Here is a 21670-nt window from a genome sequence, read left to right as displayed (position 1 = left end):
GAACCCGCTCTCCAGCGCGTGTTGAACGCCCTTCTTATCTCTAAGCTTTTCCCATTTCCTTCTCTTTTAACGCCGTTGAAGAGCCATATACATACCCAAACACTACTCAAAATCTCCAAATGGCATCCGACATCTTGACCGTCTCAACCATCTGCGGCACATCATGCACTCGAACAATATCCGCACCTCCCTGCACCGCCGCCGCCACCGTCACGGCCGTCCCCATGACCCTCTCTCTCGGCTCCTTCACCTCCGTAATCTTCCCCACGAACCCCTTCCGACTGCTGCCGACCAGCCACGGCAGGCCCCTGAACGCCGGCACGTCCCGCAGCTCGCCCAACCGCCGCAGCAGCTCGAGGTTCTGCTCCTGCGTCTTCGCGAAGCCGATGCCGGGGTCGAGGATGATGCGCCAGCGGCGGATGCCGGCCGCCTCGGCGACGCGCACACGGGCGGCCAGCTCTTCAGACACACCGTGCAGCACGCCGTGCGGGTACTGCGTCAGCTTGGTCATGGTGTCGGGCGTGCCGCGCATGTGCATGAGGCAGACGGAGCAGCCGAGGCGGGCGACGGTCGGCAGCAGGTCCGGGTCCAGCAGGCCGGCCGAGACGTCGTTGATGATGTGCGCGCCGGCGGCGATGGCGGCCGCCGCGACGCTCGCGCGGTACGTGTCGATGCTGATGGCGACGCCGGCGGCTTCCGGGAGAGAGCGCAGCAGCTGGATGGTCGGTAGGATGCGCGCGAGCTCCTCGGCGGGCGAGACTTGCGGGGCGTTGGGCCGCGTGGACTGGCCGCCGATGTCGATGATGGTGGCGCCGGCGGCGATGTGCGAGAGGATCGTCTGCTTGACGGCGGCGAGGTGGGCGGGCGAGTTGGGCTCCGGTGCGAGGTTGACGCCGCCGTCGGAGAAGGAGTCGGGCGTTAGGTTGAGGATGGACATGACGTGGGTGCTCCGGTCGCTTTGGAGGGCTCTGATGGGGGCCATGGTCGGTGTCAGGGGCGTCATGGTGGAGAGAGGAGGGTCGGACGGGGGGAGGTGGGCGAGGTGCTCTTGCAGAGGCTCTGATCCGGCGTTTGGTGGGATGGCATCGGGTATCAGTTCACAGAGAGGCCGCAGGACAAACTCACGCTCCAGCATGAGCTTGTGGGGAACGGACAGCCTTTCTGTCTCGATGACCTCGTTCTCGTAGAGCAGGATGTCCAGGTCGATATTGCGAGGTCCCTTTTCAATGACCTTCACCCGGCCGAGCTCGTTCTCAATGCTTTGCAGCCTGTCGAGCAGCTGCATGGGGTTGAGCGAAGTCTCGATCTGTGATGCATTAGTATCTGGTTTCAAATGTAGAATCACAAAGCAGGTCCCGTCACTTCACGTGTGGCATGCAAGTTGAAGTTGTACAGCAACACGGCAGAACAGGAAGTTGGCACTAACCTCGCACGCTCCATTCACAAAGCTTCCCTGGTCCTCTACATACATGGGCTTCGTCTCCCACAAGCTGCTCGTGCGCAGAATTCGGATATCACCTTTACTTTCCATAGCATTGCAGGCTTGCTCGATCATGGCTATCCGGTCACCTAGGTTACTTCCAAGAGCAACGAAAGCACGGTGACCGAGAGGACCATGGCGCAGCTTCTCAGCATTGGCCGAGTAGCTGCGCCAGCCAAGGCGACTTTCCAAAAGGGGCATCTGATAAAGCCGCGCAATTCGTGCCGGTGCTTTAGGGGTCAGTGCTGCGGGAGAACTGGCGGGGGACCTGTAGAGGTGGACAGAGCTACTCCATGCCGATGCAGGACGTTGTTGACGCGCCAGAACACGAGCAAGGGAGGGAGAGCGGCGAGTCGGCGCGAAAGGCCGCAGAGCTTTGTGCATGATTAAAGCATAAAGGGCATCGGTGGCAAGAGCGGCCACGAAAAAAAAAAATCGCCGGCTGAGTAAGGCAAATCTGGGGAAATGGCCTTGGCGTGAGATGTGGCGCCAGGTGGGGAGCGGTGGGTCCTCGGTCCAGAGACGGTGCCAGGAGCTGCCCGCCCTTTGAACGCACCACCCCCAGCTTAAGCCGAGGCACGAAGTCCGCATATGGCTACCACACCTTGCTACGGCCGAGGCGGCACCACCGCCATAAACCTCCTCCATTCCCGCTACCTCCGCACTCCATACGTTCCTCCCTGAGCTCCCAGGCCTCTCCGTCCACGCTTCTCGCAGCCTCTACAGTCCTTATCCTCCGTCAACATGGCTTCTCCACGTACGTCTGCTTCCCCAGCGGCCTTTCACATGCCGCGCTGTTCTGCCCGCCGACTGCAAGACTGACAACCCCTTGTCCGCAACAACAGAGCAGCTTCGCACCACCACGACTGATCTGCTCAAGATCAACCACCCGGTCCTCCTGGCCGGCATGAACGTCGCCGCCGGCCCCAAGCTCGCCGCCGCTGTTACCAATGCCGGCGGTCTCGGTGTCATCGGCGGCGTTGGATATACCCCGGACATGCTGCGGGAGCAGATTGCGGAGCTCAAGGGCTTCCTGAAGGACAAGAACGCGCCGTTCGGTGTCGACCTGCTGCTGCCGCAGGTCGGAGGCAGCGCGCGCAAGACCAAGTGAGCATCCCCCCCTCACATCCCCGTAGCCGGGGAAGCCGCCGCGATTACTATACAGCATCAGCTGACACCTCGGCTTTGCACTACAGCTACGACTACACCAAGGGTAAGCTCGATGAGCTCATCAGTATCATCATCGACAGCGGCGCCAAGCTGTTCGTCTCGGCCATCGGTGTCCCGCCCAAGCATGTCGTCGAGCGCCTGCACAAGGCCGGTATTCTCTACATGAACATGATCGGCCACCCCAAGCATGTCCAGAAGTGCCTGGACCTCGGCGTCGACCTCATCTGCGCCCAGGGCGGCGAGGGCGGTGGTCACACGGGCGATGTGCCGACCACGGTCCTGATCCCCGCCGTCGCCAAGCTGTGCGAGGGCAAGACGTCCCCCATGACGGGCGCCCCCGTCCAGGTGATTGCGGCCGGTGGTATCTACAACGGACAGACGGTGGCAGCGGCGCTGATGCTGGGCGCCTCGGCTGTGTGGGTTGGAACGCGCTTCATTCTTGCCGACGAGGCCGGCGCCCCCAAGGCTCACCAGGAGGCCGTCCGCACCTCCAGCTACGACGACAACGTCCGCACCATCATCTTTACCGGCCGTCCCCTCCGCGTGAGGAGAAATCCTTACATCGAGAACTGGGAGACCAACCGCCAGGCTGAGATCAAGGAGCTCACCGCCAAGGGTATTATCCCGGTCGAGCACGATCTTGAGAAGATGGGTGATGACATCGATGATGACACCATGGACAACGCCAGACCTTTCCTCATGGGCAAGGCCGCTGCCGTGATTAACGAGAAGAAGAGCGCCAAGGCCATTGTTGATGAGCTGGTCGGCGACGCCGTCGCGTGGATAAACAAGGGAAGTGCTTCTATTGTGAGCAAGCCCAAGCTTTGATGATTTAGCGTCGAGATCTTTTGTGTATACTATACAGCTATATGAAATGACCAACCATATTGAGCCTTGTCTTTCACCGATTGCTCGCTTAGGGCATAACTTTGCCGCGTTCTGGCTAGGCGTCCCCGACTTTGGCCCCCAAATAGAGAGCTGAAACATGATACAGTCCCCTCTTGCAGCCGATGGCTAGCGTGAATTTGCTTTTTGCTCATGCCATGGGTAGTTGAAGCTATCGTCCGGACGAGAATGTCGAATTTTTAATTCTACATGCACATCCGGACGATAGCTTCAGCTACCCACATATGTTGTTTTTCTAAGGCAGAGCTGGGGAGCCCCTGCTATCGGCTGCGAGAGGGGGCTGTAGAGTGCCGGAGAATTCGCAGATTCGTCCGGGGTTCCCCGGCCTTAACTGACTCGACTATTTTTTGCTGCGGTCTCGCTGCTCACAGACCGCAGCTCTATCATGCATTCGGAAGGTGGAGGCCGGTCATGTCGATGTTTTCAAGTCCGCGTCGCCACGTCACGTTTTTCCTTTCAAGCCGAAATCCCAATGCACCTTGCGCAAGCTGCCTCTTTCCCTACGGTCTATGTTTGTGGATGTGTTCAGCCGCACTTCCAGGGGCTTATCTGCAGTGTAGGTAAAGGTTTAGGATCGACACCAGTAGTCGTTCTTACGTGATGTCCGTGCATAAGGTACCATGAGGCTAGGCAAGAGTAGCGTGGCGCCACAGCGGGCTCTTATACGAGAGCGTGATGGCTTCTTCCTATTAGAATTAGGCTGCTGTTCCAGGGTTTTTATATTTCGGCCTGGTCCCTCCACTTTTCCCCTGTCGTTCATGCGTTAGCATCTTCACACTCGTTTGACTGCATGCATTTCGTAGGAGCGATGGCAAACAAGAGGATAAGATCGTTACTCGCATTAGCGGCGGCGCCTGTGTCTGTTTATTCTTTAGGTGAGTATGGATATCAAAAGATTTATGGATCTGCGAGACTAATCAGCGGCAGACGTCCTATCACCTCCAACAAATTCATCAGAACCCGCAGTGTCAAGCCTATCCTCAGACATCTCCACAAGCATCACATCTCCAGACCTACCTCCTCCAACCACAAGCCAGCCATCCACGCCATCAGACGACATCCCATCCCCCACCGAAACGCCCACGATAACACTACCCCCCTCCCTCGCCAGCGCCACGACCTGCCTCTCCTCCTGGTCCTCCTGGTCGTCCGCCGTCACCGCCTACACGGGGCCCTACTCGTCCGGCACCTACTCGCTCATCACGCCCGCCGTCACCCTCACGGGGCACCTGTACTACACCACTCCGGCGCCCGCGACGTACAAACCGCCCGAATGCACCTTCGCCGACCCGGACATCTGCGCCGCCCTCGCTTCTGGAGTCCAAATCATCGGCTCCGCGCCGACCACGGTCGTCTTGCCGGCCACCACGGATGTGCTGGAAGGAGATGTGCCGGCCGAGGTGCTGCTGCCGTCGCCGGCGTGCAGCGTGGGGCAGGCGGCGTGCAGCGCGCTGGCGAGCGCGGGGGTCGTGGATGGGTTTTGGGACGGGTGGGTGGTTGATTGGCGGGATTGCGTGATGGAGCCGCCGGGGATTGGGCCGGTGGCGTTGACGACGACGGATTTTTTGGTGGCGCCGCCGACGGAGGTGGTGGTGGGGACGACGAGGACGACGGGGAAGACGACGACTGGTGGTGGTGGGAGGAGTGGTAGTAGTAGTCCGCGTCCTACCAGTACGAAGGCGGAGGGGACGGGTGGGTACCTCGTCTCGGAGACGGAGCTGCTTCCTGGGACGGCTGCAACAGGCAAGCCTGAGGACGGTAAGGGTGGTGGTGTTGTTGCTGCCTCGCAGGTTGTGGCTGCTACCAATGCCGCTCAAGGCCCTCACACCATCGACCTCGTCATCTCCCCCGCCCCGAACAACAACGGCGCCGCCGCTCCGCCGTCATCGACCCGTCTCACGCTCCCTCCCATCGCCGTCGCCGCCACGCGAACCGATCCCATCCCAGTCGCCACCCTCGCCGGCCAGACGATCGTGTACGACCCAGCCCAAGCCCCGTCCGCCGTGTACGTCGGCGACTTCCCCATCCGCGAGGGCGGCCCGGCCGTCAATGTAGGCGGCACGCCGGTCAGGCTGCTACCGGGCGGACTGCTTCTCGTTGGTGGTGGTGGTGGAGGTAGCAAGTCAGGTTCGCCGACAACAACGATCACCCTACCCGCAGCGGCTGCGACCACGGACGTCCCCATCGCCACGATCGCTGGAGTGCCTGCTTACGCTGACCCTGCGAAACCGGGTGCTGTGGTCGTGGGCGGGAATGCGCTAGCGCCGGGCGCGAGCGTCGTGCTAGATGATGGTAAGACGGTCTGGCTCGGCGGGGCGACGGGGGATTTGCAGCTAGAGCAGGTGGCGGGGACGAAGGGCGCAGGGGGCGGTGCTGGCGTGACTGGTTCGTCGGTGCTTGGAGCGGCGGTAACAGCGGGAGGGGGGACGACGACCAGAAGTAGTAGACAGAGTGGTTCTGTAACAGCGGCGAGCGGGAGAAATGGGACAGTAACGACTTCAAGGACAACGACAAGCGGTGATGGGTTGGAGGGGTATACTGCTGTGCCGAGCATTCCAGCGTCGACGGTGGACGTGGATTCGAGCGGGATAAGAGTGTGGACGGAAAAGGTTGGGGCTTTGTTTGCAGGACTTATGGTGGCTGGCAGGATGCTTGTGTGAGAGGATGATATTTCGTTTGGGATTGTTTGGCTCTTTACGCTCTTATACCCCTCAAGATTTGTATAGTTCTTCATCTATTGTACCTCCCAATATCTAGTGAGTATGCTTCATATGGCAAGAATACGCTCTTGAATATGGTGCCTAATGATCCAGACTAATCGTATTACCCTTGAGAGAATCGAAGAGAACAGAAATGAAAAGGCTGGTTCGAATAGCAGAGCCTAGAAAAACAACATTTGTGGGTTTGTGAAGCTATCATCCGGATGCAAATGTATATTTTTTAATTCGACATTTGCGTCCGGATGACAGATTCAACGACCCATGACATGTGCGAAATATTGAAATGGAACTTGTTGGCTATCTTGAACGGCACCGTGCTTAAAATCTCGATTCGTAATGATCTCTAATTTTCAAAAAACTTTAGTAGGTGCAGTTCAAGAGATACGATGGAGGTTTGTTTAAGCGAACATGGTGTGGCTGGGCCACCATGTTGCAAGTGCGGCTTTGCGATCAAAACGCCCCAGTTCCACAGAGCAAAACATCACCATTGATTTCTTCAGACGCGAATCATCCAAATGTTGTGACCAGTTGATTATTTTTGATAGGTCGATTAACTACTAAATTATACATTGACGTCTATAATTCGTGTGGATCTACCAGACCCTTCATCATTACCCGCGAAGATTCCATCAAGCTGTCGAAACCGCGAAGATCACTCTTTACTTCCTGGAAGAGAACTCGGGAGCAGTGGTGGTGCCGTTGGGCAGAGTGTGAGACTCGGAGAGAACGGGGACGTAGAAGGGGTCGGCGGTGGCCTCGGAGCCAGCAGTGCTGAAGCCCCACTTGATCTCGAAGGGAGCGCTGCCGTTCAGGTGGACGATGGAGCCGATCTGGTACATGTCCTGAGAGAGGGAAAGGTCTGGTTTCAAAAAGTCAGAATCAATTGCAGAAAGTGGTAGATAGAGCGGATGATGACTTACTGTTCCAGTCCTGGTTGAGGCTGAAGTGGAAGTTGCCGCTGGGAGTGTTGTTGGACTCGCAGGCGTACCAGTTGCCCTCGCCGCCGACGGAGTAACCGTTGGCGTTGCAGTGGACGGGGCCGGAGTTGCCCTTGTCCCAGAAGATGAGGAAGTCGATGCTCGAGCTGGACGGGTGGCTGCTGGCGGTGAAGTTGGTGACCTCCCACTCGCCCCAGGCCTGGGTGATGTTGTAGCGCTTAGCGAAGGTAGGGACCATGCCGGCCGAGACGGTGGTGGCCAGGGCGGCGGCGGCAGCGAAGAAGGTAGAGGCACGCATTTTGGTTTGTGAGGAGGAAGATTGAGCGAATGGCAGAGATAGAGAATGGATCGACTGCGGATTAAGATCAACGGCTGTGGCTTGAGGATGGCGTTCTGGAGCCGCAAACTTTGTAGTTATATATCTATCGTTGTGGCAACGGGAATACGAGATAGGAGTCGTTCTTTGGCCAGTGCGCCGCTTAAATGACGTTTTAAGGCTACACCGTTGGGCTGAGATCGCCGCCTCACATCGCGCCGGACGCTCCGCGCCCTCGGCTCCGATTTGACCGCCACTCTTTTTTTAAAATACTCCGACGGCGACTCCAGGCGTTGAGCAGGATACTCCTCGGAGAAGCAGCTAGCTTGCCGACATCGCTGGGCACATGGCATTGCTCAGCCACAGGCTCAGCCACAGAGGCGTGCTCTACGGAGTGTGAAGGCCAATGGCAAGTTTTGAGATGTTTTGGCGACGGAGAAACAGTTTGTGCTTAGCTGGCACACCATTTCTTCCCCACCATTCTCGAAGCAAGCCATCGCACCACATCGTGGGGCACCGAATCGTGTCGAACACGTCGTTCCCCACATTCCTCGCTCGATTCCAGCCCGCCTTAGCCCCTGAAGCCATTTGCTGCAATGGAAAAGGAGCAGCCATGTTGAGGGAGTTTACAGGGATTCTCCAGTAGCTCTTCCAGCATTGCATGCGCTGTTGATATTGCAGCCGATGCAGTCTCGAGTCGAGGTGAATGGCTCGGAAATCAGACGGACCTGTTGTAGATGAATGCCGGCCTAAGAGCAAATGGCTTTGCGGATGCGGGATGCCTAACAATTATTCCCCCGAGAACTTCCCAGACTTCACATAGTACTCGGCCGCATCATGTAAAGCATGATGCCGAATAGTACTGGTAGAACGCAATTGAGAGTGTCGTGGACCTCCTTGACCGCATACTGGAACAGTGCAGAAGACCCGTCATTGCCCATTGGGGCCATTATTTGCATTTACTATTGCATGACATTGCGTTGTTCGCACACATACACAGCCATCAAGGAGAAACATGTGCTGTGGCTGTGGACCATGCGCGGATGCGCCGCGTCCCGATTCCGTTCACGATGCATGCGCGATCGTTTCCGATTTCGGCATTGGGCCCGATGAAGCACAGCACTGCCACAGCAAGCGCGGAAACAGAGGCATGTCCAAGCCGCAGACCAAACCCATCGAGGAGCCAGTTTTGTCACCAAGCCGCATGTTTGTTTCCTTCCCACGGAATGCCTTCTGTGGAGGACTGTATTTCCAACAAGTATGTGCGCGATTGAGTGAGAGAGCGCACGCAAGCTCGAAATCTAGGGCGATTGGAGAACGCTGGCAGCGGTCGGCGAAGAGCGGAGGCGGCGGCGGCGGTGGCAGGCGATGCCACAAAAGTGCTGTGGGCTCACTGGAATGAAGGTGAAGTGAGGTCGCGACGTAGCTTGTCATCAAGCACGCCGACGGTGATGGCGGGCATCACTTGCGACGCTGAGGCTGGGGACGAGCATTCCGCTGAGATGCGCTACCGGATGCTATATGGCGTTGGGCAGAGACTTTCGCAGGCGGAAGGCGCTGGAAAGAATATGAGGGCGTGATGGAGTAGTGAGGCGCAAGATGGAGGTGACGCGGATGGAGGCGTGGATGGCGGAAAGAGTCAGGTGGCGGTGACGGACGGCGAAAGGTCGCAGACAAAGCTCAGGCGAAGGCATGGCAGATGCGCTGGGGTGCGTCAAGAATTTCAGCGCAGTGAGTCGGCAAGTAAGGCAAGTGGGGCGGAGACCAAAGGCTGGGGTAGCGGCAGATCACGACTTCACTTCATGAGCAGAGCAAAAACACCAAAGCCTAAGACTCGAGCACTACAAAAAAAAGCCTACGATTGTATGTAGGGTGGCGTCAGGCCTCGATCCTCTTTGACACTTGGGAAACCGTGTCAACGAGTGTCGGACAAACTTGAAGCTTCCCACCCAGTTAATGTATCGCGTCCCTTCCGCATGGGAGTGAGGACAGCGACATCCGCTCCCAGGTTCGTAAGACTCGCACGACAGTCAGACACGGTAGAGAAGTACTGACGGATCGTGAAAGTGCGGCCCCTGCCATGCCTTCCGTATGGTGTCGTTAGATACAGCTCAACACCCCTCCCACCGCGATGGCCAACGGCTTTCGGAGTCCAGGGAAAATGTCTGCTCCCAGAGGCCCAGGGGAGGATAAACGACAACATCCCAAACCAAGCCCGCAACTGGCGTCGAGAGTACCGCTGGTTCCATAGGGTTTAGAAGGGACCCCGAGGGTGCCAGACCGGTTTCTCGAGGCAGAGCAGACCCGATGCCCTCGCAGATTTTGCATACCGGAGGGCGGGAGGATAAGGCCGGTGATAAGGGAGGTCACCTAGTGATGGCCAGATCCAAAGCCGAGCCGAAGCTCCGATGACTCGTACTTGCGAGCACAATACTCTGTCAGAAATGGCGCCTCAGCAGCCAAAGCCAGTCGAGCAGCGTTTTCGATTCCATCAAGGTTTCCAGTGAAAGGGGTGCAGGCCTTCTCCTCGACCAAGGGGTGAGGCTCTGGCGACGGATTGCAGTAGTATGAAGAAAAAAAGAAGAAAAGAAGAGGAGGAGGGCGAGGAGGATGGGTTTATATAGGCGAGCCTGTTGGCGAAAGCTCTGGCTGCAGCTGATGGCCGTCGAGGCAGCAACGGCGGACCCACCTGGCATTCACATGCCCTGCTTCATTTGGAAGGCACGATGGGTGAGTGAGGCAGCGCACGTTCACTTTTCAACCACTCACCCGGACCGTGCACACTATCACCATCACATGCAGCCAGCAGCTCGGCGGATGACGCAACCGCCGCGAGCCTGCTCGTCGAACATGGAAGGAGGTCGACCGGAGGACGGCATCCGGCGCTTCTCCTCAGGGCCAACGAGAAAGACACAGGCGCCTGAAGCACTTCCTCGATACCTGGCTTTCAAGATAGGCAGGCGCTCAGGCTCAATTGGCAGAGCCACAGCCCTGGCCGTTGGCAAGCGTGGCCGGGCTGCGCTGAGTCGCGTCTCTCGCCCGGTCACTTCTCAGTACTGACCGGACCCCAGCTCCCCTTCACAGACCAAGCCTAATGCGCAAAGATATCACTGATGAAGAAGCCCCAGCGCCATCCCGATTCCTAGATCTATAGCCCCCGCTACCAATGCAATCGCGAAGGCCCTCCATCCTGGCGCAACGACCTGCCTTTCCATCACTGTGGCCGAAGCCCTCCCCCACCAACACCATGCCCCATTGCTCACTCTCGTGGCTCTGAACAATTTCGCTTAACATGGACCCGGCCATGCGCCCAGCCTCGGATGATGTGTCAGTCATGCAGAGCATAATCGTGGAAGTGCTTTCATCTGGCTCGTCGCGGACTCGGCGGCTGCGACACGTCCATAACACTTTGAGACTGTGCTGAAGTCTTGGGTGGACGCTGTCCCCTCTAAGCGGGCGCCTTGAAACCGCGCTATGAGCTTTCAGGTCATGCCGCATAGTCCAGTGAGGCAGGGCAGCAGCTAACAAAGGGTCTTCCGAGGAGACTGAGGCGGAAGTACTTCACGGCGTTGCTCAAGAACACTATTCGTTGTTCGAGCGCGGAACAACACATTGCCGCCAATCTGACGAGCCTTGCCGCGAAGACAAAATGGTATTCGATCCTGTGGTATGTACGTACGGCATCGCACAGCAGTCATTCCAGGATGGGCCGGTGAGGGCAAGAAGCAGGAAACCTCACCAACGGTGATGCGCCGAATGCCGATTACCCTACAGACGCATGAACTTGCAAAAAAGCCGACAGTAGACGTGATAGATGGCGCATTTCATCAAAATGTTCAAATGATTGCTTTCGAGAGCCAGACCCATATTTCCCTGTTCATAATATACTTCTCAACACAAACCGCAACGCTTTCGTCGACACATTTCGCACACACACTTCATCCGTAGACAGACCCCAGCAAAGTACAGTCAAGGGGAAGAAGCCAAGATCGACAATCCGAAAGAGATAAGCGAGCGAGAGAGAGAGAAGGCCATCTCACCCGCAAACACTCCTTCTAGCCAACCCACCCCAGAGCAATTTTGTATTTTCATCTTCCATCGACAATGCAGCGACAAAAAAGGAAAGATGACCGCTAAAAACGATAAAAGTATAACGAGCGACAGGCACCAAGGAAGCTTATCTAATGCCATTTAATTCTCTTCTTACCAGTCACCGTTGCCGTTCTCTCGGTTCAAAGCAAGTCGTTCGTGATGCGCATCAACCCAAGCGAAGGAAGAAAGAGAGAGAAACAGAAAGGAGGGGGACCCGATGAATTTGCATGTTGAAAAGGAAAAAGAAAGCCGACAAGGAAGTGAAAGAGTCCTTGAGTTTTCCCTCCAAAAAATGAAAGAGGCTACCGAACAAGAAAAAAAACACCCGCACGCTTCACCCTCAGCAACCGCACTGGTATCACACATCTTCTCCACTTCCACCACCACCACTTTGTACCTTCCCCGAACGAACCAACTCCCTCACAACCCCTTAATATCAACCAGTACCCTGTCCCTCCATCTTGCACCACGGATGTTCCAGCACTTGACCGATTGTGATGCGCTGATCGACGTCCCGGTTCAGCATAAGCCGGATAAGATCGATGCTCTCCTCGCTCATGATGTACGGCACGCGAAGATCGTGATCCATGATCTCATCTATGCTGTAGAATGGGTTCTCCTTGTACACGATCGTGTAGAGCAGGATTCCCAAAGCCCAGACGTCCTGTTCCTTGCCGCGGTAGGATTTACCTGCCAGAACTTCGGGTGCTGCGTAATCTTTTGTACAAAGTTCGAGTCAGCCAAAGATCGAATGATAGAGAATTGGGATAAGTTCTTACCAATAGTCCCAACGAACACGTCAAAAGGACCATTCTTGATATACGCCGCAGAGCCAAAGTCGATGAGCTTGATATTTCCTTCACCGTCGAGAATGACGTTCTCATCTTTGATGTCCCGGTGCACGACCTTGGCCCTCGTGTGAAGGTGATGCAAAGCCTCTGCAACCTGCACGAAGATCTTCCTACACTCGGTCTCATCCATGTTGACACGGAGCTCGATGTAATCGAACAGGTCCATCCCAGGCAGACCGTGCGGCACCATCTCGATGTAGTAGTTGACGTCATCTTCAAAGAAGTCGGCCATCTCCACAATGTTGGGGTGCTTGAAGCCATCGCGGCGGAGGTAGTCGAGAACGTGGATCTCGAGCGGAACGGTACCGAGGCGGCGATCGCGAGTCCATGTGTCGACGAGAATGCGGCGTTTGGTCACGTACTTGATGACCATCTTCTTGCTGCCATTCTTGTATCGACACAGCTTGACCTGGCCATATGCACCTTGGCCCATTTCTTCGAGCACAACAAAGTCGTCAATGGTCTTTTTCTTGGCAGGGGTGCCAGGTGTTGCAGGTTGTTGCACGATCGTTGGCTTTGTTTGCTCTTGCTTGGGAGTAGATGGCGGTTCCGCTTCTTTGATTTGCTTCGAAAGCAACGACACAGGGGGGCTTCCTCTCCGTGGTGTCGATGAGTCGGCTTCTTCGGGGTGGAGCTGGCTGACGGATTGTCCGGGCGAGGGCTGATGGGGTGGAGTGCCAGGTCGCGACATGAGGGGCGTTACAGGACCGACTCCGTGGTTCACGGCGTGAAGTTGTCTTGAGTACGTGATCCAGAGAGCGTATACGACTTCTGAAGCGGGATGATGCTCGAGAGCTTCTTCGGTTTCGTTTTCAACAATGACGCTGTCGGAAAATTTGGGCGACTTTTCACTTTTGACCACACGCATCTGCACATCAACCATTATCTCCGCACCGTCCCGGTGTCTCGCAGGGAGTCCACTGGGTCTCAGGAAAACAGCAGCTGCATCTTCTCTACCTTCTCGCATAGCGAGCAGCGCACGGGCCCGGCGGAAACTGTGTTCAGGGATAACGATGCCGTCGACTAGGCTGACTTGATCCTCGTCGGTCATGATATGGAGGATCTTGTCGAAGCTGGGGAGCAATTCAGTGATATGCAAGCCATCGGGTTTGGCCTGGCCAAATAGCGCAGAAGAAAACACCGTATTGGCGCTCGATATTTGAAGCGTGGTGGCATTCAAAACGAGAATACCTGCGATGTGAGGGAAGCTTGAAACGCGGAATGTCGACTCTCCGGATAGCTGGTGCACGGTGATGGGGATGTTGATACTGTTCTGCGTTCGGGCGGTGAATGTCTTGAGCTCGGCAATCTGGTCGAAGTCCAAAGCGCCGGTGTTGGTGCCGGGGACGCGTGGTATCTCGGGAATCAGTCTTGCCAGGTCCATACCTCTGCGAACACGCTCGGTTCCCCAGATGGCTTCTATCGCGCCCTGCCCCTTGACTACAGATCCTATTTCGTCGACTGTCACGAACACCACGTCTTCCGCGATCTCCTCGAGAACCCAGATGAGGCCGCCGCGCTTTTCCTTGACCCACAGACTCGCGGCTCCCGTCGCACCGTTTCTTTTTTGGATGGGTACGACATCGCCGCAGAGCAGTACACCTCTGGACTTGTTGGCTTGGTGGTTCAGGCCACCCTTCACGCTCTTGCCTGTCGTAAAGGACGAACCACTCCCGTCGTCGGTCTTGGATCTCTTCTTCGGCGTTGCTCGCGACGACGGCTTGCTCAGCAGCTTGGCTGTGATTCCATTGCCCATATTAAGGTTATTGCTCGCAGGAGCGGCGGGCTTCTGGGCCGCTTGGGCTTCTAATGCCTTTCTAGAGCCAGCATCGGGGTCTCGTAGCTGGTCCTCCAACCATTTACGTCGCTCTTTCTGAACCACCTCCAAGATGCCCATCTTCCGCACTTCCGATCTCGTCACTCCGAAAACAAGACAGGCTAAGTCGTTTGCTGCGGTGATGGTCCATGGAGCCTGTGCTTCAGTGGTAAAGATAGCCTGGGCAGCCGGCGCCCAGCGGCTGCCGTGCCCATGCGGGGCATTGTGTGTGCCGGGCACGGAAGGTAAGGAGGGTGTTTGCGGAATTGGCTGTTTTGGAGAGAGGGTTTGACTTCCGCCCAGAGTAGTGGGCTCGGCGGCCAAGTAGGGTTGGGCTAAGGCGTCGTTTAATCTGCTCTGGATCCTAAGTGGTGCTGTATCGGTATATGTCCTCTTCAGCGCCAAACGGGACAGTCGCTGGTGCGGGGAAGCGCCGGGCGAGCCGGAGGCCTGAGAGGACGAGAGCACGCTCCCGTCGCTCTCCGGGGCCAGGGCCTCCTCCATGGTGGGCTTGAGGGCTGGGGAGAAGGCAGCGGCGCTCCTCGGGCTGTGAATGGGCGTGTTCTCGTCGATCGGCTCCGGACTTTCTGAACGGCCAAAGCTCTTGTCGAAAATATTTTCGCCCGACGAATCCGCGGGGCCAGTAACAGGCCCCTTCATGGCCAGGCCATGGGCCTGCAGAGCCTCCTCACCGATCAGGTTCGCGCGCGCCAGCAGGTCCATCATGCTCTGCAGCTCCTGGTCGCCGCTCAGACGGGCCTGAGCGTTGGCAATGCCCGGGTTGGTGGCGGCCCAGCCCAGCTTGTCCCGCATAAAGTCTATGGATCGCTTCAAGACATTCTGGCGGTTGTATATGAAATCCTCGGACTGGTGGGCGAAGGAGAAGGAATGGAGGGACTCGGAGGGGAAGCGGGAGAGGTCTTCGCTGAAGTTGAGGGCGGGCGAGCCGGGCCCGGAGGGCAGTGCGTGCGAGGCCGAGGGGTGACGCGTGGGCGGCAGGGACAGGTTGATCGAGGCAGAGCGCGAGGTGGCCGAGCTGGTGCTGGGACGCAGCGGCTGCTGCCGTATGCGGCGCAGGCCCGAGGCTCCCAGGCCATGCTCGTGCTCAGGAACGATGGGGGATCTGGCAGGTTGTGGTCAGCCTTCCGGGTGGCGGGATTGCGCGCGTGTCACCGACCTCGTCAGCCTGTCATAGTCCCGCGAGGTGCCCGAGTCGAACGACATGCGCGGGCGGACGGTGTTCACGGCGAGGGATGCGTTGGCGGGGCTGCTCTGGGACAGGAGGTTGCTGGTGCTCTTGTTCTTGGGCAGCTTGAGGTCGCCGGCGTCGCTGGACGTCTGTAGCGGCGGTAGCTGCTCCGGGGCCGTGGTGCTTGTGGGTTTGGAGCCTGCGGAGAAGATGCACATCAGAGCTGTCCTGCGCTGGTCTGAGCTGCGGTTGGTGTGGTGATCGGATGCGCGGGCGGCGTGGCGTGGAGCCGCCCGCTCTTCTACTCGGGCAAGTCACAACGGTCACGTCCCTGAGCATCATGTCTTGCGGCCTGGCGGGCAACGGGTGACCTGCGGCGGGTGTGGCGACGCACGCGGGCGCGGCTGGTTGCGGGGGCAGGCGGACAGCAGCGACGGGCCTCGCACTCACCATTGTCATTTGGCGTGCTCATAACCATACCAGGAGAGCTGACGTGCGGCCAGCAGGCGTTGGGGGAGGAGGGCAGAGGGGGGAGCCGGCAGAGGGGCCGGCGTGGGTTGGCGTGCGCGGGCGCGGGGGTTTTGGGGCACTCTTGCTCCAGCTACACAGATCTACGAGCGAGAGCGCGGTGGCGGTCGGGTCGGCGTGGTTTTGTCGGGCTGCCAATGGGGCTAGCCGGCGGGTCTGGCTGGCTTGTGACAGATCTCAAGGCCGCATTGGCGTCCAGCGTCGCACGAGGAGCTTCTGGTGATGGCAGCCAGCTGACGCGTGGGCGAGACAGGTCGGGGATGGTCGAGTCTGGGCGCGAGAGACGTTGCGCGAGAGCGTCTTTTCATCATCGCGCATTCTCCGCGACCTCCATGCGCTCAACAAAGCTAGTCACTCGGCTGACCTTGGACCCTGAGCACGCCTGCCAAGTCAGCGCTCATCGACGCCGCCGTGTACCTCGCGCCCTGCCGCTGCGGCCTGAGGCCTGTCCCAGCCTGTCCGCGGCGCACGCGTGGCCGGGCAGCCTGCAACTCGCCGCCGCGCCCTATCGCGAAAGGCGGTCGTGGCACGGAGTCGGCGCCCCTGGTTCGCAGCAGCCGTCGTGCTACCGAGATAGTCGCCTGGTGTTGCCTGCCTCCTCCCGTCCTTCCACCCGCTTCGTGCCACCCCATCTCGACTCCCCGTGCCGCCCCGGACCACGCTCCGCCCGTCCTCTTCCGTACATCCGCTGTGCTGCGTGAAGAATCTTCACCGGTCGAGACTGCGTCAGCGTGGCCGGTTGGCCCTGCATCCGTCGCAAAGTCAAAATCTATGGTACGGTACATAGGCACGGAACATCTGCTGCAGCCTGCCTTTCCCCGACCCTGCCTAGCTCATCGAGATGCTTAGGTGCAGCATGCACCCTCATCTTCATGTGAAGCGTCCCGAAGCCTTGGCTGCTGGGAGCTACACCCTTGGTGCCACGACCATAGCCTGTCGAAATGTTGAGCACGGTTGCTGCAGTGCTACTCGACCGCCCATTCGACGATTCTTCTTAGGACCTCTGTAGTTGATGCTGAAGACCATTTCCCCTTTCCTGCTTTAGCACCCTGCTCCAATTGCGTCAACTGTCTCTGCTGCAGCGAGGCAACTACTTTCTGAAAAATGACATCCTTCATCTCGATCATCTCCATGTGCACAGCAGGTTGATGCCACGACACCCAGCCACTCAGTACCTCAGGTTGTTCTTCTGCTCCTCCCAGAAATTCCGGCATGCCCTATGCATGCTTAGCTGCTCCACCCACCACTCTCCAAAGCTATCCTCCACATCCACGTCCACCTTCCCAATCCTTTCGTTTCTCTTCAGCCCACACAGAGCACACGGTTTCACGCTCGCAATAGCCCCTTCGGATTCCTTCGCAATACGAATCGGCATCGTCTCCGCGAGCTCCGGAATGGACCCAACACTCCTCCCTCGGTCGTCCTTTCCATTGACCTGCGCCACCACTGACCGCAGTCTGCCAAGCTGATCTTTCCACGCCCTGACAACATCTGCAGCTTCACGGTCTTCTTTGGTCGACTCGGTTCGATCGATCGACTGCAGCTTCATGCCACCGGCCCCAGCTTTGCCAGCTTGCCCGATGCTCATACCTTGAGCGAGGAACGTGTCACGCTTCCAACGCAACTTTCGGCCGGCAATGATTCGAGCTGCCACGGCGCCCACCGTCAAGTAACCTCTCAGGAACTTGACGACAGCTTGATCGGCAAGGATCTTGGGGCGAACGTGCGAGGGCTGCGTGCCGAGCGGCTTGAAAAAGGACGAGTGTGCTAGAGCAAAGATGGGCGGAAATAGTGTAAGTAGGAGGGCAGGAGGGGGAACATTCGTCGGCGGGAGAGAATTCGGCGCGGGGTCGGGTATGGGTGACGGTGTGGGGATGGAGAAACCGGCGGGCTGGGGACTCGAAGAGGCAGCCGGTGCTGGCGCGGGATTCGTGGGAATCAGGTCGTCCCAATCGTCATCCCAGCCTAGAGGCTGGCCTATGGGTTTGGATGGTGGATCCATCGACGATTTAGGCGCCGATGATTTAGCTGCAGTAACTTTAGGTGCCATTTTCGTGGCAGGTTTCGGGGCGGGCGGTGACTTGGTGGCGCCAAAGGCCGGTTGCGATGTTTGTGTTTTCGCGGCGAATTTAGCTGTCGTGCTGTTCTTCCAGTCATCTTGCTTTGACGTTGGTGCCACAGAGGTGAGGGGGTCTGAGACCTCTAATTCGCCCAGGAGCGCATCTATGTTCAGCGGTTGTGCCGTAGCGGGCACAGACTTCGGTTGCGGGGGCGAGGCAGGCTTCGGTACAGGAGCCGGCGCGGGAGTGGCAATCGGAGCAGATGCTGGCTGCTGAGGAGCTGGGCTAGGAGTAGCATCTTCAAAATCACCGAAATCATCATCATCCTCAGACAGGTTCTCGGCATCGAACAGAACATTGGGATCACGTGGGGTGGCCGGCTGGCTTGCGGGTACGGGCGTCGCTGGCGGAGCTGCAAATTTCGGCTGGGCAGCCGTGCTCTGTGGGCGCGATGGGACGCCAAAAGCGCTGAAGTCGAAGGGGTCGTTTTTCGAGGCGGTGGAATTAAAGATTGGCTGTGGGGCAGGCGAGGTTGAAATGCCAGAAGTAGCCTTAGCCCCGGCAGGGCTGGTCGACGTGCGGAGACTAGCCCACGGGTCCTGTGCCTGGGAGGTGGTATTAATAGATGCTGAAGTCGTTAGGGCTGCAGATGGGGCGGCATCTGCAAAGTCTCCCCAGTCGTCGTCATTGCCGGTCTCGGCTTGGATCGATGTTGGTAGAGCTCCGGGAGTGGCCGAGAGGCGTGGTCCCTGGGTTGGAAAGGCACTCACGCCGGTATTGAATGAATTTGACGCGGAAACAGAGGGGGCAGCAGGCTGACCAAGGCCGGCGAGGTCGTCAAACAGCGAGAAGCTCGCGGACCCTGGCTGCCGTGCTGAATTAGGTTGCTGCTGCTGTGGGCGGTTCTGCCCTGGTGGCGGCGGAGGACTCCCAAACTCGGCCAGCAGATCGAACGACATGACGAGCAGTAACCGACAGGATTCGTAAATGCAGGTTGAACGAGGGCGGTGGCGGGCTTCGTCAAGTTAAGCCGATGGTGTTCGAGGGAGGTGTACTTGACACAGGCCACCAGGTCGGTCGCGCCTGCCAGATCGCGCCTGGCGCTCGCTTGCCTGCCGGACGGGCCGAGACAGCTTCATCCTCCGCGCCCACTCGCAGTCCTCCCTCTTCGCCCCCATGCGCCCATCTGTTGGCAATATGCCCATGCACACGCAACTTCTGAATTGTGGCGCCTCCGGTTCCCGCCCGATACGGTCTTCCGCCCGGCCCGTCTCCACAACGGTCGAGCGCCGCCGCTTCTCGCCAGTCGTGTCGCATCACAGACCGACTCATCAATGCTATTTCAGGCTATCATGAGGCTGAAAAGAAGCACTGGCGTCGCTAGAGCCAAGTTATAAATTCAACAGCGACGCCATGCCCATTTACTTTCGCCATCGGCTCGCTCAGCTTCCAACCTTCTCTAGCAGCCGCCATCCCAGGCCCTCGCCTTGATCGTCTTTGCCTCAGATCTTAACTGGTCTGCGAATCTACTCGCCATGAAGCTCTCCGCCTTTTTTGCTGCACTTACCGCTCTGGCCGGCGAGGCCACTGCGAAAGCCGTATTCGCCCACTTCATGGTACGAGTTGAGATTGCTTGTTCGTATTGGCTACGCTTGCTAACCCGTGCTCGATTTGATAGGTCGGAAATGTGTACCAGTCCTACACAGTTGACAAATGGAAGAGCGACATTCAGCTGGCCCAGGCTTCGGGCATTGATGGCTTCGTGTTGAACATCGCCCCTCCCCTGAACGACGATATGCGCACTCAGATCGCTGCCGCTTTCATTGCCGCCAATGATCTGGCCAGCGAGTTCAAGCACTTCTTCTCCTTTGACTACCTGGGTGGTTCGGGTGCCTGGGGTTCCGCGGACATCGTCTCGCTCATGAAAGAGTATGGCCCGAACTACGCTTATCAGAAGGCTTCGAGGGGTGGTACTAACCTGCCCTTCGTCTCGACTTTCGAGGGCGGCAACTATGCCAGCGACTGGACCACCATCAAGTCGCAAGTCGATGTCTACCTCGTTCCGGATTGGACCGGCTCCGGAGCGGATGTAGTCAAGGCTAACATCAATGCCGGCGCAAGCATCGATGGTTTCTTCAGCTGGGACATGTGGCCGGAAGGTGCCAATGATATGAGCACCACTCCCGACAAGACGTGGCAGGGCGTCCTTGGCGATAAGGACTACATGATGGGCGTGAGCCCCTGGTTCTTCACGGACCTGGCTGGCTACGGCAAGCAGCGTCTCTGGCGCGGCGACGACTTGTGGGCGCAGCGCTGGGACCAGGTCATGGAAGTCAACCCCGAGTGGGTCGAGATTGTCACCTGGAACGACTATGGCGAATCTCACTACATCGGACCTATCTGGGAGGCTGGCATTCCGCAAGACACGGCCAACAATGCCGACGCCCGCTGGTATGTCGAGGGCATGAGCCACCAGCACTGGCGCGACCTTCTTCCCTATTACATCGCCCGCTACAAGACCGGCGTGTCACCGACAGTGACTCAGGAGAAGATCAGCTGGTGGTACCGCCTGTCACCCAAGGCCGCCGGAACCACGGATGTCACCGGCAATGATTGCTCTTACCAGACCTGCCTCGACCCCAACGCCATTGTTCAGGACGAGGTCTTTTTCACCGCGCTGATCAAAGATACCACGAACACCAATGTCGTCGTCAAGATCGGTGACAACGCTGCTGTCTCTCACCCTGTCACGAAGGTCGGTCCCAATCACTTCAGCCAGCCCTTCAACGGCCAGCTCGGCAAAGTCACTTTCTCGATCGTGAGGAATGGACAGACGGTGCTCTCTGGAACGGGCGATGCAATTGTCGCCGAGCCCGCCAACGGCGAGAGGAATTACAACGCGTACGTCGGTGGTGTGCCCGACACCTATGCGGAGCTTTGAAGACAACCAAGAGCATAGATAGGGACAGAATGAGTGACGAGGAAAACGTAGCACTTTAGTAATTGTTAACATGGCCGTAGTCTCGTAATAATTGAAAATGTCAACCTATCACCGCAGGTTCCACATGATTTGAGCTTTTTGTGCCCCGTGTGCCCCACAAAAGTCATACGAGGGTACTTGAAGCTGACGTCCGGATGCATTTGTACAATTAAAATGCTAGATTTACGTCCGGATACTCGCTTAAGCTACGCAGAATGAGCCGATATTTTAGGAGATAATCTGCCTGTATTATTTTTACAATCCGTTTGTTTTTTCTCTTATTGGTTCTTACTTACAATCCCCACACCACCTCCACAAACGTCTCCTGCACATGCATCGTTCCCGAGACCCCTTTGAGGTCCGAGTTGACACGGATATAGTCCGTCATGCTCTCAGCAACGCGATTAAACGTACCCGGAAGATCGTCGTTACTCATCAACTCCTTCCCAAGGCGCGGCGAGAGGCTGCTGCCATCTTCCACATCCCAGGTATATCCGTCACCTATTTCCGTAAGATTCCAGTCAAAGTTCATGAGGTTAAAGATAGAAGTCTCCTCAATTGTATTGTCCCCGACCCTAGTGATGAAAGTGTTATTTGCCCCGGGAGGTAGCTCTGAAAGATCAG

At 57.7% G+C, this 21670-nt stretch overlaps 6 protein-coding genes across 6 annotated transcripts; 2 read left to right on the top strand and 4 right to left on the bottom strand.

Annotated features, from left to right (window-relative positions):
* Positions 1 to 106: 106 nt before the first annotated feature.
* Positions 107 to 1681, bottom strand: LTHEOB_3395 (Folic acid synthesis protein; the record flags this gene model as incomplete). The annotated part of the gene is made up of 3 exons (XM_035512313.1): positions 107 to 151; positions 209 to 1306; positions 1427 to 1681. The coding sequence occupies 3 exons, from the start codon at positions 1679 to 1681 to the stop codon at positions 107 to 109; spliced, it is 1398 nt and encodes a 465-aa protein (XP_035363288.1).
* Positions 1682 to 2224: 543 nt separating this feature from the next.
* Positions 2225 to 6077, top strand: LTHEOB_3394 (2-nitropropane dioxygenase; the record flags this gene model as incomplete). The annotated part of the gene is made up of 6 exons (XM_035512312.1): positions 2225 to 2237; positions 2326 to 2587; positions 2677 to 3457; positions 3935 to 3983; positions 4568 to 5941; positions 6007 to 6077. 6 exons carry the CDS (start codon positions 2225 to 2227, stop codon positions 6075 to 6077), a joined length of 2550 nt encoding a protein of 849 aa, XP_035363287.1.
* Positions 6078 to 6935: 858 nt separating this feature from the next.
* On the bottom strand, positions 6936 to 7512 carry LTHEOB_3393 (uncharacterized protein; the record flags this gene model as incomplete). Its single annotated transcript, XM_035512311.1, has 2 exons — positions 6936 to 7135; positions 7197 to 7512. 2 exons carry the CDS (start codon positions 7510 to 7512, stop codon positions 6936 to 6938), a joined length of 516 nt encoding a protein of 171 aa, XP_035363286.1.
* Positions 7513 to 12058: 4546 nt separating this feature from the next.
* Positions 12059 to 15696, bottom strand: LTHEOB_3392 (Serine threonine protein; the record flags this gene model as incomplete). Its single annotated transcript, XM_035512310.1, has 3 exons — positions 12059 to 12339; positions 12402 to 15412; positions 15467 to 15696. The coding sequence occupies 3 exons, from the start codon at positions 15694 to 15696 to the stop codon at positions 12059 to 12061; spliced, it is 3522 nt and encodes a 1173-aa protein (XP_035363285.1).
* A 1478-nt stretch (positions 15697 to 17174) lies between these two features.
* On the bottom strand, positions 17175 to 19025 carry LTHEOB_3391 (Serine threonine-protein kinase ppk6; the record flags this gene model as incomplete). Its single annotated transcript, XM_035512309.1, has 1 exon — positions 17175 to 19025. The coding sequence occupies one exon, from the start codon at positions 19023 to 19025 to the stop codon at positions 17175 to 17177; it is 1851 nt and encodes a 616-aa protein (XP_035363284.1).
* Positions 19026 to 19601: 576 nt separating this feature from the next.
* On the top strand, positions 19602 to 21007 carry LTHEOB_3390 (Glucan endo-alpha-glucosidase Agn1; the record flags this gene model as incomplete). Its single annotated transcript, XM_035512308.1, has 2 exons — positions 19602 to 19682; positions 19745 to 21007. 2 exons carry the CDS (start codon positions 19602 to 19604, stop codon positions 21005 to 21007), a joined length of 1344 nt encoding a protein of 447 aa, XP_035363283.1.
* Between the last annotated feature and the right edge of the window lie 663 nt (positions 21008 to 21670).

The sequence above is a fragment of the Lasiodiplodia theobromae genome (genome assembly GCF_012971845.1).
Source record: "Lasiodiplodia theobromae strain AM2As chromosome Unknown scaffold_8, whole genome shotgun sequence".
In the NCBI taxonomy this organism is placed as follows: Eukaryota; Fungi; Ascomycota; class Dothideomycetes; order Botryosphaeriales; family Botryosphaeriaceae; genus Lasiodiplodia; species Lasiodiplodia theobromae.
This window is presented reverse-complemented; position numbering and strand designations above follow the sequence as displayed.